The sequence below is a fragment of the Delphinus delphis genome, chromosome 16 (genome assembly GCF_949987515.2).
Source record: "Delphinus delphis chromosome 16, mDelDel1.2, whole genome shotgun sequence".
Classification (NCBI taxonomy): Eukaryota; Metazoa; Chordata; class Mammalia; order Artiodactyla; family Delphinidae; genus Delphinus; species Delphinus delphis.
The window spans coordinates 15,582,957-15,602,708 of NC_082698.1; the positions used below are offsets into that span (position 1 = coordinate 15,582,957).

The window sequence follows — 19,752 nt, forward strand, 5'->3', positions numbered from 1 at the left end:
CCCAGAAAAGAGCTACAGCACTACATGTGGTTTCTTCTTCCCCCTTTCATTTAAAATCAGTTAGGGATCATATTCTGTGATTTCAAGGGAGTGGGAAAAACTAGCTTCCATCACAATCAAAATGAGGACTAATGAGAAAAAAAAATGCAATGATAAAAGACTTCTGTTCCATCCTTAAGGTAAGAATCCTGAGACACTAATAAAAAAACATTAGGGCTAAACTATGAAATCACTGTCATGAGAATGCTAGGCATTGGGCGTAATCAGAAGATTTCAATAAATGCGACTGGCCTTTTAGCAGCAGCTAACATATGACAGCTCTGCAAATGCCAAGCATTTTATCAACGAGTGGTCCAGTTGTGATCCTTTGTCTGGCGCCTGGTGCTTCGGCCAAGTCAGGAGGACGTTATCGGAGGCACAGAGTTCCAGATGGTGGCCTGGACTCAAGGAAGGGAGGGTGGGGCGACCCAGGAGTATGACCCAGAGCCATTTCAAAACAAATCAAAAAAGCCACCTGGACGGAGAAGAGAGTAAGCTGAGAATGTTCAACGACATAAGCTTAATGTTTAAACAATGTGATCATGTAGTCTTTCCTTTCAATGGGTAGATTATGGGCCTTATATTGAATTAACTATCTCAGAATTGGGTGCTGGGGCTTAAGTCTTTATTGCAGGAATTAGATGAACTGCCCTCACGCTGAAAACAATTATGCCAGTTTCCTTCTACCTCTTAGCCTCTAAATGTGTCTGACGCTGGAGATATTTGTCCTAAGTGTCTTCTCCCATTAAAACTGCCTTCATAATGTTTCCAGTTTGCAAAAGCCCTGGTGTCCAAAAATAACTGGGGGAAAAGTTGGACTGTGGGTGGTAGGTAATCCAACCCAGCATCAGGGCATTACTGACTAAAGGAAAAAATGCCTCTTCCTGAGCCTTACCGGAGGAGGCCATTGTTTTCAGACAGCCTGTACCTAATACAAAAGGGCTCCAAGTCCATGACTGGCCTCAGACCAGCGTTTTGTCAGGAAACAACATCCAAAGCCATGATGAACAGCCAGGCTGATAGTGAAAGGAGTCTCCCCAAGTTGGAGTATTTTTGTTAAATCCTCGCACACACGAGAAAAGAGCTAAAAGCCCATCTGGCGAGATGATCACTCATTAAGTGAAGAGAGGATGCAGCGGCCTTAGGGAAATCGATCCGTTTCTTTCTTTGTCTCATGTGTTTGAGTTATTGTGTAGTCACAGTGATCAAAATCTGGATTCTGAATTGCGCAGATTGGAGGAAAACCGGCGGAACGTTCTGGGCGTGTTTTAATAGTATCTTCCCAGAAAGGGCAGTGTTCTGCAGCTGTGGTGTCAGTGAACTGATGTGTTGTTCAGAGTAGTCTTTAGAATTGGTGGGAGACAGAGCACAGAGGGCCGGGAGATGAGGACTCCGTGCTTGAGGAAAGAGCTAGAATCCTGCCGGAAACTGCTCATTCTTCCAGAGCTGGCTGTGACACACCCTCTGGGTGGCACGCCCCTCCCTCGGGTCCAACTCAGCCCACAGATTCGTGGGAGGAAAGCCAGGGCCTTCCTGAGGAGTGGATGCAGTCCTTCTGTGTGTCAGCCACCTCGGGAAGAAAAGCTGAAACCTTAGAGCTGTGTGCGCGTTAATGACGTGGGAACCCGTTGAGCTCATGGACCCTCATCACATCCTCGAAGACAACCAAGGTTTGACTGTCCATTTTTGTAAACTCGACATATGTGCTGTCTGGGGTAGACTGTGTGTTTAGAGATGAGGAGAGATGCAGTGACTTTTCTACTGGTTGAAATAGTTGTACGCTTATTATCTTAACTCTCTATGTGCATAACATGTTTGTATAAAATGCATATGTTATATATTAACATATTTATAGATATCATTAATATAATGGGATTTTAAAATGGACAACCTGTCTAAATTTAGATAGGTTGGTCTGTTGGAGCACTTTAGAAGGAGTCCTCAGTGACTGTAGGTGAACATCTGTGACCCCATTTCTGCTCACATGCTCTTTTCCTTGCACCCGCCCTCTCCATGCCAGTACCTCTGTGCTAACATAGCTTCGAGATGAATTCTTTCAGCCCCTTACGTTACAATGTAGTTTTTCTCTCCTTGGATCAGGCGCTCTGGGTGTTTTGAGTTAGGGATGCCGTCCCTAGGGTGCTCCCCCTACAGTTGTGCTTCGTCAGACAGTTCGTACCCAGGTGAGACTGGCTTCAAGAGGGAGCCCACCCTGCTCAGCACTCCAGGCACCGACAGCCGATGCCACAGCCTCAGAGGCGTCCCAAGGTGATTTTGCCGGCTGCTCCATTGAAACCAGCAGACCTTGTCGATTCATGCTGATTCTTTTGATCCTAGACCGCTTAGGGTAAGTGACTGTAACGTTTTGGCTTCTGGAGAGTAGACTCTCCGGTAGTCTCATGTCAGGCAGATACGCTTTGTACCTCCCACCATCACTTTTGAACGCCCTGCTCTTCTCGGTTTACCAGGACCTCCGGGGAGCTCTGGTTTGCCTTCCTGTAGGACTGGGGAGCCTTGGCATGCTACACTTCACATGTACACACTGTTGAGAGGTACAAAGGAACTGAATGTTGGCATACTCTGTAACTGATGAATAATTCATGGAGGCTTTCTGTGCCATAAAATTTTCTTCTATAAATGAACATTACTCTGAAAGACAATGCTGACTGAAAACTCTGGAAATGTGGTGTCATATTCTTTATTGATCTGCCTTCAACATTTGCCGGGAAGGCAAAAGTTGACAAACATCAGAATAATTAAATTTAAAGCTGACAGTAGCCTCAGGTGGGCAGTAAGCCAAAACCTCAGCTGCAACTTTTTCTTACCAGGTTCTTTCTAAAGTGTAACCACCTGATGTTTACAAAAGGCCTCTGGATTCTTTGACACTCTCTGGGCTTTCTTTGAAGATAGAATCTGAATGTGAATGATAACACTGTACATATTAATTAGTATCAACACACTACTGATATTTATAGTTGGAAACTATGATTCTATGGCTTTTCCTAACTGAAAGGGGTCTTAGAGATAAAACTAGAATATTTCAAGATGTCTAAGTGTCACTATTTGAATAACTTTGAAGTCCTCTGATTCCTTGCACTGTAAAAAGAGTAAAATTTTTTTTTTTTTTTTTTTTTTGGCCGCGTTGGGTCTTCATTGCTGCGCGCGGGCTTTCTCTAGTTGCGACGAGTGGGGGCTACTCTTCGTTGCGGTGCACAGGCTTCTCATTGTGGTGGCTTCTTTTGTTGCGGAGCACGGGCTCTAGGCGTGGGCTTCAGCAGTTGTGGCACGTGGGCTCAGTAGTTGTGGCTCGCGGGCTCTAGAGTGCAGGCTCAGTAGTTGTGGCTCACGGGCTTAGTTGCTCCGTGGCATGTGGGATCTTCCCGGACCAGGGATCAAACCTGTGTCCCCTGCATTGACAGGCAGATTCTTAACCACTGTGCCACCAGGGAAGTCCCCAAAAGAGTAAGTTTTCATTTCAATTTCCAGGAAAGATAGGGCAGGTTTTGGAAAATCTTACATGAAAGGGAGATCATAAATTAACAGAGTAAGTCATATCTGATTATATTTTTAGTGGTCACTGGAAAGAAAAATTCTTTCAAAAGAATTTCATTTCTTTTCTCCGTTTTTTTCCTACTCCCCTCCTTTCCACTCCATGGCGTATTTTTAATGTATTTGGAATCTTTCCACTTGCTGCCAGCTGGAATCTACAGAAAGTGTATCCCTAGAACACTAAACAGTTGACTTGAATCTCAGTCATAATTAAATTGGAAGTTGGCAAATTATTCTGAGACTTAAAAAGAGGCACACCTTATGTCTGTAACATAAGGAGTTTCACTACTCTGCATTGTTTTAAAAGTACTCTCCATCGGGAATATTGACCATATTTTTTAATGACCTTTTTTTTTTTTAAATAGAAGGATGTTTTGAAAGGATGTCTAATCAACATGTTTGACCATGCTTGAATTTGGTGTCTTAACTGGTAATTGGGTCCCAGATACTTTAAAACAACCAGGTTTTCGCCTGCCCACCCACCCGTCTTTAATGAGTGCATCACCCTGTCTTCTTCTCCCGGCACAGCTTGAAAGCATTAACTGCTTAGAGGATGGGTGATGTAAGACTTTGATGCAGCAATTTATTATCTTCTTCTCTAAAGGATCTGCTTAGAGCTAGTGTTTGCATACAATTAACATTAGTTATTTAGGCATATGAGCTACCCAACCTTCTATTTTACACTAAAACCTGACTGCTGACACGTACTTCTCCATCACTAACATACTTTAAAGGTTGGGGTCATAGACAGGATATTAATTCAGACTATCGAGATTTAACGAGACATCTCTAAACGCCATCCATTTCCAAAAAGGGGCAAAAATGCCGTGTGCTCATTGGCACCCCGTCTAGGTTCCACGTGAGAGAATGGAGTGTCGGGCAGGTTTTTCTGCTTTAAGAGGCAGTCACAGCTGCCATGGAAAATGCGCTCCGTCAAGGCCGGTGGCCAGTGGGTCAATTAGAACACGACCCTGCTAGAGACATGTGTGAACGGTGGGAGCCCACCCAGAAGCAGGTTTGTGCAAAGCAGTCAAGCATCGAAGGGGCCTTGGGAGCTCCTGTCTGAGTCCTGTCTCCCCCGCAGACGCTGTTCGCAGGCTCCCCGGGCTTGTGACCTACCACGTGCCTCGAAGATCCTAGCGCAATAGAAACTCCCTGAGCCTGGTATTACTCTTCTTTATAACGCTTTGCATGGAAACCGTACCTCATGTGACGCGTGAATGAAGTGGTAGAGACTTAGAAGGTGAAGTGGGGTACACAGTGCTCTTGGGGAAAGGTCTGCGTGTTAGTGGAGTGGTATTATTTTATGGCAAGTCCATCTCTATGGTCTATTTTTAAATGATTTAAATGGTCCGTTCTGTTTATTTTTCACATACAGTGTGTTGCTGGCTATGTGAACACTCAAATGCACATGCAGATTCGTGGATTTAAGTAGCCACTTCACTTTTGAGGCTCCTGCCATGTCTTTCCTTACTTTTTTAACTTTAGAGGCACTCTCACGGTAATAGTCTGTCTCTAATTGGTAGCTTCATTGGGGAGGATCTGCGGATGTGTCATAGAGCCCTCCCCCGACTTGGCGTTAGAGCGGCTCATTAACGTTCTGTTTGTTCTCGTTAATTTACTAAGCATCTTTCAGCAGGTGGCAGGTACTGTGCTATGTATTGTTCAGAATAAATCTCTGTCACTTAGAGTCTATAGTCTTGGAAGGACTGCTGGCATGTGTGTGCCAAAGATGTGCCGGGCAGCTAACCAACATGAGAAATTAGTAAGCACCTGAGCTGGGTGAAGAATGCCAGTATTGGAACATAAGATGTAAGAACATGTAGTCACCTAAGGAATGTAAATTGGTGCAGCCAGTATGAAAAACAGTATGGAGGTTCCTTAAAAGCTAAAAATACAGCTACCATATGATCCAGCAATCCCATTCCTGGGATATCCGGAAAAGATGAAAACTCTAATTTGAAAAGATACATGCACCCCTATGTTCATAGCACCACTATTTACAATAGCCAAGACATGGAAGCAACCTAAGTGTCCAACAGATGAATGGATAAAGAAGATGTGGTATATATACACAATGGAATATTACTCAGCCATAAAAAAGAATGAAATTTTGCCATTTGTGGCAACATGGATTGCCCTAAAGATCATACTAAGTGAAGTCAGAAAGAGGAAGACAAATACCATATGATATCAGTTATATGTGGAATCTAAAGACTAATAGAGATGAATTTGTATACAAAACAGAAACAGACTCACAGACATTGAAAACAAACTTATGGTTACCAAAGGAGAAAGGGTAGGGAGGGATAAATTAGGAGTATGGGATTAACAGATACACAGTACTATATATAAAATAGATAAATGACAAGGATTTACTGTATAGCACAGGGAACTATATTCAATATTTTAACCTATAATAGAAAAGAATCTGAAAAAAAAATATTTATAACTGAATCACTTTGCTGTACACCTGAAACCAACACATCATTATAAATCAACTATACTTCAATTTTAAAAAAGATGTGGTCACCTGAAGAGGTTAGGATGCTAGCTAGGGAAGCCCTGAGGGCTCCTTGGGATATAAATGACCCCACTGATTTCAGTGGGGCACAATCTGACCACAGGTCACTTCTCACCGTGGCTGCAGCATGGGATCAGGGTGCCTCTGGTCCTCAGGAACCATTTCTTCCACTGCTTATTGCCGGGACCACAAGGATTTGGGATTTATTTTCCTCTTGCTAAAATGCCTATTCTTTGGTGAATTTCAGAGTTATTTTTTTCTAATGGAAGTATATGATTTTGGACTTGTAGAAGGAAAAGGATGTTCCTCTGGTCACAACGTTAAGTTCTTGAGCTCTAGAGACAAGAGATTTGGTTCACATCATGGCTTTGATACCTACTAGCCAGGTAACCTTGGGCAAGTGTCTGAATTTCTCTAAGCCTCAGTTTCTGCTTCTATAAAATGGAGCTAATAGTAGGGCTACCTGCTTTATAAGACTGTGAGGATTAAATGAGGATGTCTATAAAACCCATGGCATGGTGCCTCACGTGTAATAATGAATGGGTTCTAGCATTGGCAATTATAGTTCCACCTGAGAAATTCAGCTGCTTCCAAATTATTTATATTGTTAAATAGTGACTTGGAATCCATAGGCTTTGATTCTAGTTTGGTTATTTTATTTTTAGGTGTGTGTTTATTTATTTTAAATTATACAAATCATACAAGAGTAAGCTCTCACTGTAAAACTTTCAAATACTATATGAAAGGCAAAAGCTTCTCTTGACCACCATCCAAACCTAGGTGGTAACTACTATTATCAGTGTTATTTATTCATTTTATTTTCATCAAAGTAATGCATGTTCCTAGTTTTAGAAGCCAAATAGTGTCTTCTTCCATGAACAGGAGACAAGGGAGTAAGACCCAAGGATTCTGGAGTTTTTCTGGCCTGACTTCCTAAGATCATCAAAACCATGGCATTTCTGTTACACAGTGTGGCCTTTCTAGGTGGGACTTTTTACGTTTTTATTTTTCATCTTTGGCTGGTATCAGTGAGGGTCAGTCTCCTGGCAGAGAGAAGAAAGGGAGGGGAAATGGAGGTTTGATGCTTTCCCGTAAAGACGTCCTCCCATCCTCCTGTTTATCCTTCATCCCTGCCTTCAGTGGTACTTTGTGCCTCCAATAACGGGCCTTCCCTGGCTTTTGCCCCCGCGGTTGTTTCCCCTCCAGGTTAAGTTTCAGCTTCTCCCTTTCTGCTTATGTCATCCACTCACTTCCCAGCTTCCAAAATCGTGTCGACATGTCTACCGCTGTTGTTCCTTTCATGATCTTTTTGGGATTTTGTGAAGACACAGAGATAAACAGTGTTCACAGCACCATGTTTAACCAGAAGCTCAAAGTTTCTGTAGATTTTCCCACTTAATTACAGTCTTATACTCACATTTTATTTAATCTCCTCCAACAGAATTATAAGTTCATTAATATTAAAACTGTGATTTTTATATCTTTCAGAAATCTCGTATCTTTCAGTAATGAGCACATGGTGGATGTGCACTAAATTCTTTTTTACAATTGAGCTAACATTGATTCATAACATTGTATAAGTTTCACATATACGCTATTATAATTCGACTTTCAAATACACTACAGCATGGTATATATACCACATCTTCTTTATCCATTCATCTACTGACGGGCACTTAAGTTGTTTTCTTATCTTGGCTATTAAAAATAATGCTGTGATGAACATAGGGGTGCCTATAGCATTTTGAATTAGTGTTTTCATATTTTTTGGACAAACACCCAGAAGTGGAACAGTTGGGTCCTATGATAGTTCTATTTTAAATTTTTTGAGGGATCTCCATACTGTTCTCCATAGTGGCTACACTAATTTACACTCCCACCAACAGTGCAGGAGGGTTCCCTTTTCTCCACACCCTCTCCAGCACTTGTTATTTTTTGTCTTTTGATAATAGCCATTCTAATGAATGTGAGTTGATATTTGTATTTGATTTCTCTGATGATTAGCAATGTTGAACATCTTTTCATTTGCCTGTTGGCCATTTGTATGTCTTCTTTGGAAAAATGCCTTTCAGATCCTCTGGTTTTTGGGTTTTTTTTTGCGGTACGCGGACCTCTCACTGTTGTGGCCTCTCCCGTTGCGGAGCACAGGCTCCGGACACGCAGGCTCAGCGGCCATGGCTCACGGGCCCAGCCGCTCCGTGGCAAGTGGGATCTTCCCGGACTGGGGCACAAACCCGTGTCCCCTGCATCGGCAGGCGGACTCTCAACCACTGTGCCACCAGGGAAGCCCCAGATCCTCTGTTTATTTTTTAATCGGGTTGTTTGTTTTTTTGTTGTTGAGTTCTTTAGTCACTAAATTCTTATTGATTAGTTGATTGCTTTTCATATTTGGGTGAAAAGGGACATCATATATATTACCTTTAAGAGTTTGATCCCATAAAAACCATGTCACTAAAAAATATTACACCGGGACTTCCCCGGCGGTCCATTGTTTAAGACTCCGCGAGTCCACTGCAGGGGCATGGGTTCTATCCCTGGTCGGGGAACTAAGATCCCAAAAGCCATGTGGTGTGGCCAAAAAAAAAAATTGCACCTTTTTCATTTTTGCCTTTAAGATTCCAAAGGAATATAAGTATTAGCAGTAATTATTATCAGACAAGGTACTCTTATATCAATTAGTTATTCCTGCTCCATAAGCCATTCCAAAATTTGGAAGCTTAAAGCAACAATCATCTACCATTTTTCATGAGTCTGCAGGGTTGGCCGGGGGTCAGCTGCTTTCTGCTGCATCAGTGGGCAGTTTGGCAGGCTCACCACATGTTTGGAGGTAACTCTGCTCCACGCATCTCTCATCCTCCTCTTGGGACCAGCAGGTTATCCCAGCCATGTCCCCATCACAGTGAAGCAGGAGGGCAAAGAGCAAACAGAGATATGCACGACCTCTTTGAGGCCTAGCTCAGAACCGCACAGTTACTTTCTTCCTCCTTATTCTACAGGCCAGAGCAAGTTACATGGTCAAAGTGGTGGGCATTGTAAAGTTACGTGGCAAAGGGCTTGGGTACAAGGAGGGAAGATGAAGTAGGGCCACGAAGGCAACCTATCTTGCCTTCTGTGCAGTAACAGGAGCCCTGGCATGAACGGACACTTATTGAGACTCACTTAAGTAAAAGTCTTATGTCCAGCTAACCTTGCCAGACTTTCATTTTTTATTTAAAAAACAAGGGGACTTCCCTGGTGGCGCAGTGGTTAAGAATCCGCCTGCCAATGCAGGGGACACGGGTTCGAGCCCTGGTCCGGGAAGATCCCACATGCTGCGGAGCAACTAAGCCTGTGCACCACAACTACTGAGCCTGCACTCTAGAGCCTGCGAGCCACAACTACTGAGCCCACGTGCCACAACTACTGAAGCCCGCACGCCTAGAGCCCACGCTCTGCAACAAGAGAAGCCACTGCAATGAGAAAACCCGTGCACCACAACAAAGAGAAGACCCCGCTCGCCGCAACTAGAGAAAGCCTGCGTGCAGCAACGAAGACCCAGTGCAACCAAAAATAAATAAAAATAAAATAAAATAAATTTTAAAAAATAGAATAAAATAGAGAGACAATTCTAACCCTCAAGGACTTTACTAATCATACTTGAGGAAATGATGTACAGATGAAACTAGTGAATAAGATGATTATAGAGCAAAAAGCTAAGAAATAGAAGATTTGAACACTTTGTATGTGACTAGCCTAAAGCAAACTTTTGCTGTAAAGGACAAAATAGTAAATATTTTAACCTTTGTGAGCTGAGTGGTCTCTGTTGCAATTATTCAGCTGTGGTTTCAACACAGAAGTAGCCATGGATAGTACACAAATGGATGGCCATGACTGTGTTCTGATAAATCTTTATTTGTAAAACAGGACAGCAAGCATTAGTTTATAGACCACTGGCCTAGAATATTGAAAGAAATAAAACAGGGTCAGTTATGGAAGACTTGCTGAAAAAGGAGCAATGGTTTCCAAGGCAATAAAGATTAATTTAGCTCAACAAGATATGTTTTAGATATGAAGTCAGAAAAAACTTATGGTCATTCAATAGGTAAATTTTCCAACAGGTTAGTGTGGTTCAGTCAGAATAAAAACTCATTTCTCTTCAGGAGTATTACTTGCTGCAAATGATTTCTGCTTCTGATTGCCTGTTTGAAAACATGTTTAAGAATGTTAATATTTTTGCTTAGTTGGAGGATGAGGAAGGAAAGATTTGAAAAGAAAAGAAAAGAAATACCTAATTAAAGAGATTTGATTTTATGCCACTTTAAAATTTGTGTTTGACTGATGTGACCTAGATTTGTATAAAGGAACCAGAGGGATTAATAGGAATGATTTATTTTTAACTATTAAGAAACAATATGCAGAATTTAAGTGGGTATTTTTCCACCTAAATTGTATTTCACTTAGATTTTCCTTAGTAATCTTCATGCTCCCCCTATATTTGAAGAAAAAAAAGCCCAGAATACTGTTAGAAAGTAAAGTTTTTGGTTCAAAATCTTTAATACCTGTTTACTCATTTGTAGTCAGCTTGTCGTCAATAGCCTGTATCTTGACAGATTTCTGCTGATTAAATCCAGATAAAGAAGAGTTTGGACCGTAGCTCTAGGAAAGGCGGGAAGGAGGGATGCCCCCTTGGATAAGATTCTTAATTTTATATACACTACCAAATGTAAACTAGATAGCTAGTGGGAAGCAGCCGCATAGCACAGGGAGATCAGCTTGGTTCTTTGTGACCACCTAGAGGGGTAGGATAGGGAGGGTAGGAGGGAGACACGAGAGGGAGGAGATTTGGGGATATATGTATATGTATAGATGATTCACTTTGTTATACAGCAAAACTAACACACCATTGTAAAGCAATTATACTCCAATAAAATTGTTAAAAAAAAAGAAGACAATAGTTTAGAGGCTGTAGAAGATGAAAATGGAGAAAGTTTAGGTCAGTGTGCTTTAATTTAGTATTGAAAATCCTCATATTTTAAAAAAGCAAACCCATTCTAATATTCTTATAATTATCACACTGTTCACTTTGTCATTTTTATTTATTACTACTTCATATCTGTGTAGTAAAATAGTTGATCTAAAAAAAAAAGAGTTTTCTAAAGCTTCATGTTTTTCTCAGATATCTTAGTTTTTCCCTCCTGGTGGAAATGTCAAAATGTACACAGAAGAAGGGGTCTGAAAGGTATTATTTTATTTCACTCATTTGATTTATTATTTATTGAGCTCCTGCTTTGTGCCAATCGCTGCCTTAGGACCTGGGGATGCAACAATGAGGAAGATCAGCTCTGATTCTTCCCTTGGGGTGCTCAGGGGCCAGCAATGGCCATGGACAGGTGACCACAGTGCATCAATGTATCGGGGGATCCCAGAGGGAGGGAACCAGTCTCAAAAGTAAGGAGGATTTTTCCCAAGGTAAATGAACTCCCTCCTGATTTTACATACATATGATTAAAATAAAACTGCTAAAGTACAGTGCGTGTCACATGACAAGCACTAAAAATTCTTTTAGCCATCTTAATTATTGTTATTCTTAATGTTACTGTGGAGGCAACACGCTGTTAAAATCTTCAAAATCAGACATTTATATAAATGCTCTGAGAGTTTCACAAAGAGACTAAAAATAAATTTTCTTCTTCATAACGAGATAGAATATCTGTAAGTTTATTGGAAGGCTGGATCTTAGGAAGTTTCCCAGCAGATCCTTTACCTAATCCTTTTTCTCATAGCTTGTCTGTGGCTCTCTCTCTCTCTGTGAACACACAGTAAGAAAGGAAATTATTGAGAGAAAAGAGAATGTCTCAAGAAAACATAATGTGTGTAACAAATTAAAAGAAAATGTAAGGTAATAATCAGTAACAGTGAGAGTGGATTTATACGATTATTTTACCTGGGAAAAATGGTATTTTTCCAAGAAACTCAGGGGATTTCAAATGATGTTCTTAAAACCTACCAGGAATTTCTTTTAATTTTATTGCTAACCTCAGGTATGATGACTAGGAATGGCAAATTCTAAGTTCTTTCACGGTGCAGTTTTATTTTAATAAATACATTAAAATAATAACTTTCTCCATTTTCATCTTCTACAGCTTCTAAACTGTTGTCTTCTTTTTTTTTTAACATCTTTATTGGAGTATAATTGCTTTACAATGGTGTGTTAGTTTCTGTTTTATAACAATGTGAATCAGCTATACATATATCCCTATATATGTATGAAATATATATGAAAACTAACACACCATTGTAAAGCAATTATACTCCAACAAAGATGTTAAAAAATTAATTTGAGATGGAACATAAAAGCTAAAACCAATTTCTGGGATAAAACAGACAAGAAAATGTTCATAAGCGTGCATTAAACAAAGATTTCTTTAAAAAAACACCAAAAGCAAGCACTAGCCAAAAAAGAAAAAGTCGCTAAATTAAAATTTTATTAAAATTAGGAATGGTTCATCAAAGGATATCATTAAGAAAATGAATGGGCAAGCTACCATCTAGGAGAAGGTAGTTGCATTGTGTTTGAAAAAGTACTCATATCCAAGGTATATAAAGAACTCCTACAAATCAATAAGGAAAAGGCAGAGAATCCATATTTCACAAAAACATCTACTTCACAAAAGAAGATGTCCAAAATGGCTGATAAACATATGAAAAAAGTCTCACCATCATTAGTCATCACCCCAGTGAGACACCATTATTCATCTGGCAGAATGGCTAAAATTAAAAGGGCTGATAATACTAAACGTTAGCAAGAATGTGGAACAACTAAAATTATCCTGCATTGCTGGTGGGAATATAAACTGAACCAGTCATTTTGGAAAAGTGTTTGAGAGTACCTTCAAAAATTAACATACATCCACTCTATCCTAGGTACATAATCAAGAGAAATCAGCATGTATGTCCACTAATGGACATCTATAATAATGTTCATAGCAGTTTTATTTATAATAGCCCCCCACCCAAAAGCCAAATGTCCCAAAACAGGAGAATGGATAAATTAGTTGTGTAGTTGAGGTGTATTTTTCCAACGGAATATTACCCAACAATAAAACAAAAACTACTGATACACACAACATCATGGATGAATTGATCAAGCATTATGCTGAGTAAAAGGAGCCAAACATGGATAAGTACATGCTATACATACATCTTGAAGTTCAAATTCAAGCAAAGCTAATCTATTATAAGTCAGAATAGTGGTTTCCTAGAGGGAGAGGAGATGTAGCATTGACCGGGTATTAAGAAACCTTCTGGGATGTCAGGAACGTTTTAGATCTTGATCTGAGAGGTGGTTACATGTTGTACACATGAAAAAACTCACTGAGCTGTGTACTTGAGATTTGTGAACTACTGCATGTAAGATATAGTTCCATTAAAATTTTAACATTAAAGTCATAACGATAGATTCGAATGACACGGGGAAAAGTTTCAGTGAGCCAAAGTTATAAATTGCATATGTAATGTGATGTGAAATAAAGATTTTCATAGAAAATCACTGAAAGAAAATATACTGAAGAATTAACAGTGATTTCTGGATGGTAGGACTGTGTTGTTTCCATTTGTTAATAGTTTTCAGCATCTCCTAACTTTTCTCTAATGAAGTATATTACTTCTATAACAGAAAAGCTGAAATGGGAACAACTGTAACTAAGAAGGTATTTGACGTAACTTGATCCTCAATTGTAAATCCATTTTGATACTTTGGGGGTGGGAAGGAGCAGTTTAGGACAGGCAGATTCATAGAGCCGTAGGGTTAGCGAAAGCTTCATGGGGAAAACCTCAGGGGAACTGAGACAGCATGTAGGGAAGATGTGGTTAGAAGCAGGAGCGGGGCTGGACAGCTAACCTTGTGTGATGTTGTCTTTGACCTGTGATCCTCAATCTATGTTCGTTGACTGTGTTTCTATCCACTTCATGGATTCTGTGGTCCTTCAAATGTATAATTGCTTTTTCACTTAACAGGTTGATCTTTTAAGCCATTTGTAATTCTTATTCCTAAAAAACTCTTTTCCTATCCTTTTACATCTTCAGGCATTACCGTTTGCTCTGTTCTCTATTTTGCGGCATCCTTCCCCTACCACCCTGCTTCTCCATATGCCAATGTGAGTTTAAAAATGAATAGTCCCAAGGCATTCTCTCCTCCTGAGAAATAAATAAATAAAACAATACCAGAAACACACACACACACAGAGCTCCAAATGATCCATCTGTTGAAGACATCCACCATTCACTTCATCCTGGTTCAGGCTATTTTTGTTTGCTTTGTCTTGAGAGCTCCTATATTGAAAGCCTTTAAAGAGTACTTAGGTTTTCATCAGAAAATGAAAAGCAAATCACTTTGTTTTTCCATTTTATACCTATTACAGAACTGTGCACAAAGAAATGCTCAATAAATGCTGATTGAATTTCCCTTCTACAGATCACGGTCTCTGCCGCATTCAGATTTTTCTGTGCACGTTTTTACTGATGCGTGCACATTTATAATTATGAAGCGGATTGTGGAAGGGGGCATATTCTTTAGAATCCAGTATTTTTCTGAATCTGTTCTCTGCAAACCTGTATCCTCTTAGGTAAGTTTAATTACTACATTTAAAGGATGAATTGAATTGAAGGATGAATTGAAGTCTTTTGAAAGTGGTTTTTTTTTTAACTGCTTTTCTTCTTTTTTTGGCAGGGTAAGCAATAGCGTTATGCTGTTACTGGAAATTTTAGTCAATAAGATGTATGCTTCTTTAATTAGAATGCTAGGAAGTCCTGCTGAGTTGGATCATTTAGTTAGTGCAATGAGCTGAGAGGTTTGAGCATTTGTGTGCAGAGGGTCAATTTCAGTAAATTGAGTATATATGGGCAATTTTAATATATTTTCCCAGATAACTTACATCTAGTATTCGTTTTAAGGTCCAATGTTCATAAATATTTGTGAAGCATCTCCCCAGAAACAGACACAGAAATGAGAGAGACCACCTTTGCTTTCAAGGAGTTCCTGGTCCAGTGAGTTCTTTCTCCTTCATCCATTCCCACGGCCCCAACCCTCACTTTGGTGGGTGCTGCCAAATTGACACCTCCAGCTTTGACTTCTCCCCTGGGAGCTAGAGCAGCATGCCGCATTTCCTGCTGGTTACCACGCCATGGATGTTCTGATGACATCTTAAACTCATATTACATCTGAAATGATCACCTTCTCCACCCTAACTCATTCTCTTTCCTACGTCTCTTTTCTCAATGGCTCTACTTTTTTCCAGTCACTCAAGCTCTAACCTTTGGGAGTTCTAACAAAACCCCTTACATTACAAATTTATTTCCCCCTTGCTAAGCATCCGCCTCCTTTTATTCTGGCCACTTGTCTAGTGGGGTCACCTCCTATAAACACTGCCCATCCTCAGAGCGGCTGGGTGTATGAGTCCATGCAAGAAAGCGGTGGCTCAGCAGGATACCCTATATTTGTGGGAAGATCTTAGAACGATCTTGTGTTCCTTATCTACTAATAACCCTGTCTCACTCCACTTGCCCCTTGGTTGTCAAACTTACCCACCTCTCTTCCCATCTCAACCTAGGCTGGGTGCTTTCCCTTCCCTTCTTCCTCCTAAATGATCACGCATAATTGGTTGCTTCCCCATTTCCACTTCTCTTTCTGACTCAGTATTTGCAGACAGGCAACTCTTCCATTGGATTATCTCCCTCAAGCACTTGCGCCTTCCAATATGACACAGCCTGAAGTTCTCCCAACCCCCAATACTGCCTGCCTAGGCAGCTCCCAAATCGTGGCCTGCCCCAACCAATGACATGGTGTCAAAAGTGGTACGCTTTGAGACTCCAAAAGTAGGTTATGCGTTTGTTCCCATTCCCAAAGTTCATGATATGGTGTTTACCATGGGATAAGAACATACAGTTTATGATTTATAGCATATTGGAGAGAAGCTATGATTTTTGCATTGGGGGAAACGTGAGAGGCAAAACTTAATGGGGAAACATGGATCAATCTCGAAAACATGCTGAACAAAAGAAGCTGGGGGCGAAAGGGTACATACTAGATAGTTCTATTTATGTGAAGTTCTAGAATGAGAAAAATGGTGGGAGGAATCAGAATAGTGGTTGCCTCTGATGTGGAGGTGGAGAGCGACTGGGAAAGATCACAAGGGAACTTTCTGAGGTGACGGATGTGTTCTATACCTTGAGAGCGGTGTGGGTTACGTGGGCGAATGAATTTGTCTAAACTCATTGAAGTGTACGCCTAAGATCTATGCTTTTCACCGTAGGTAAAAATTGTATAAAAGAAACAAAAAATTAAGGGGAAACATACAGAGTAGAATTCATAATAGTATCCTCGTGATTAGAGATAAAGGATTATATAATGTAGGTATAAAGAAAATAATGTAATGGAGAAAGGACATGCTTTTGCATTCGTGGCAAGGAAAAAAGGTGATAAAATTTGCTCTGGAAGTAAGTGCTGCTGGTATCATACACTCAGCTGTTTGGGAATAATGGCCACTTTTGTGGTGGTTCATAGCAGATATGTCATAATTAAAATCCAATTCTGCAAGTAAGAAAATATCTTGTATGTGAAACCTTACAATGCTTCTAAAATTCTTCCACCCCTTTGCCTTCCTCCAGTACCTGAAATAAACCACAACTGTTTGGTTCAAGCATGGTGAGTAGGAGAGTTTACATGATAGGTTTGCAATAACAGACACATAGATCTTACTTAGGCTGGTAACCCACAGGCCATGATAGGCCTGTGAACATGTGTTGCTTTCTTTCTCTTTTTTGCGGGGGAGGGGAGGATGTGGATCGTGTTTTTTGTTTGTTTGTTTGTTTTGTTTTGTTTTGAATTACTTGCAAATGTTTGAAACTTGGGATATTTCACATAAAAATCTGAACACCTGGTAACCCTTGGCTGGCGTTCCAAAACAGCAATAACTGGCTGGATCTGAATAGTGGCTCCTTCTTTAGGTGGGGAACGTACTTTACACCCATCTTACTACAAGTATCACAGGTATCTTAGGACCAAACTACTGCCTCAATTGTTTTCATTTCTATTTTCAGTCCCGTAAGTATTTGAATATGCAGCCTTTGAATTAACATTTATAGAGCACCTCGTATGTTCTAGGAATTATTAGGGGCTTTAGCAGGTACATACGGTAGATACTATTACTATATCCATTTTACAGACAAGGCAACCAAGGTTTAAATAAGTGAAGAGCTTCCCTGAGGTTGCCAGCAGTAAGTAGCAAAGCCAGAATCTGAAGGACGTTTTCTTACTCCAGAGCCCATGCATTTACCCACCACATTGTTGTTCTCCTTTGTTTATTTTTAGCTTTGGTTTCATCCATTATTTAGTACTAACCTCTGGTTGAGTTCTTGTTGGTTTCCTTATGATTTATTTTGATAGAATAACCCCTGGTCTCCAAACGCTCTTGATTTTGCATCCTTAGCAGTAAAAAAAACCATGCCTATTTATGTTTATTATTTACTAATAAATAATACTCTTATATATTAATATTATATACATTCTAAAGCATACATATATTCTAAAATGTTAAAGAATAAGATATTATGTATATATTTATATACATAATATCTCATATATATATATATATATATATAAAATTTTCTTTCTACACTGCAATTAATTATCTTTTACGTATTGCATACCCTATTTTGACAACCAGTACATGAAACAATGCCTGGACGATGATTCTGCCTGTAAGCATCTTTCATGTCAGAGACTCCCAATTTTGTATCCAATAAATTGTCCCTTCCAGATAAAGGGTGCAGTAGAAAGTCACCAGATCAGCCCAGATTATGGAAAGAACAAAATTCTCCTTCGTTAGAAAAATAGTTGTTCATCTGTAACCACATTGACAACACTGTGCTCTAACCTTTTACAGCCCTGAACTTCAAAATGGCTAAGAGCATCTTTTATTGATATTAAGGTCTCATATTTGCCTTTGGGTAGTGTAGGTTCTCTTCAAACCTCTAATTCTGACTGTGAGTTTAGTTTCAAGGGATGGAGTATCCTCCCGGTCTCAGTTTCTCAGTTGGAGCTGCAGGGGATCCGTGTAGAGGTTGTACCCTCTCACCTCACAGGGCTGCTGCCATGATTAACAAAACTGGACAAAAACAAGTGCTGAGAGAGGCTGTTAATAATGAATCACTGTGAAAGGCATCTGTGGGCACGTGCCAAGAGTTTTCCCGGAGTTCTGACACTGTAAAGAATGGCTGTGACGGCTTCCCTGGTGGCGCAGTGGTTGAGAGTCCGCCTGCCGATACAGGGGACACGGGTTCGTGCCCTGGTCCGGGAGGATCCCACATGTCGCGGAGCGGCTGGGCCCGTGAGCCATGGCCGCTGGAGCCTGTGCTCCTCTCATGGCAGTGAGAGGCCCGCGTACCGCAAAAAAAAAAAGAATGGTTGTGAGCAGCCTTTAGGGGGGCGTGTCTTGTGCGTGTGTTATTCTCTGATTAGAGTTGCTTATATGTGGATGGATAGGTTCTGCCTTCTAAGACCTGAGCTTTCCCTGATCTTCCTTCCCGTCATCTTGTGTGATCTGAATAAAGCTTTCTTCTGGAGCATTCTGTTTGGATTGTTCTTTTCTGTCTTACCCTAGTCCCCTTCTTTTCTTAATAAGTTTTTTCTTCAAGATCCAGATCCAACACCCTATTCTCCAGAATCCCACCAGCCCCAGGCTGACCCATCCTTTCTCTCTCAGGCACTTTCATAACGTCAGAGCATGGCACTGAGAGCATGGCAAGGGAACACACTTGACACACACGCCCCATGGACTCCCTCGAGGGAAAGCCTTCTTTTGTGTGCTATTGTTGGAAATGTAACAGAAATGCATAAAATTGTCCACGTAAAATCTGAAACATAAACCACATCTCTTTCTGAAACACATTTTTTAAGACAAATTTAAAAGGTACCACTAGATATTTCAAATATCTAAACCAAACCCCTCTCCCATCTTTTATTGCACTAACTATACACTGGGGTGGATTCACCAAGTTGCACTATAGTTAGGCATATACATGCCCATGTCTCCGGCTAATTTCCGTGCTCGCTGAAGGCCCTTGTCTTATTCATCATTAAAGCAGCTAACGCCTGGACTGTCCTATTGTGACACTCAGTATATCTTTGTGGAATGAAGAGAGCTCCCTTAAGCAAAGGATGCAGAAAAGCCTGATGCTGATTTCCATCAGCAGATCTCCTGTTATATTCCTTGTCTACCTTACATATGTCTTGTGACCACAGACTCCAGGGAGTTCCTCTTTGAAGTCAAAGTTTAAGTGCAGAGGTGAGTGATCTGCAGAAAAGATGCGGTGAGCAAAAGGCCCTGGTTATGGCACAGTCAGGAAGTAGGCTGTTCGGGGTGGAATAGATTATTTGACATTTTCTAATAAATTGACAGTGAACATGAGATTTGCCAGAGTGAGTCGGAGCTATTCTGTGTCGAGATAGATAAATTATGAATACCTCAAACCATGCCACTGGAAACGCTGCCCTCTGCAGTCTCCCTCCTGGGAGGGCCCTGGAGGGGAGGCCGGAGCAGGCAGGCACCACGCACCTGCTCCGGGTCCAGCGCCTCCATCAGTGGTGGTGCAGAAAAGTGCTG

The 19,752-nt window shown here is 40.7% G+C and overlaps 1 protein-coding gene across 1 annotated transcript in view; it reads left to right on the forward strand.

Moving 5' to 3' along the window:
• The first annotated feature begins 518 nt into the window (after positions 1-518).
• ABLIM1 (actin binding LIM protein 1) overlaps positions 519-19,752 on the forward strand; it is a 229,169-nt gene continuing 209,935 nt past the window's right edge. Inside the window, exon 1 of the mRNA XM_069541505.1 lies at positions 519-1,709. Coding sequence (XP_069397606.1) covers positions 1,652-1,709 — 58 coding nt within the window. The 5' untranslated portion in view covers positions 519-1,651. The remainder of the gene's footprint in view (positions 1,710-19,752) is intronic.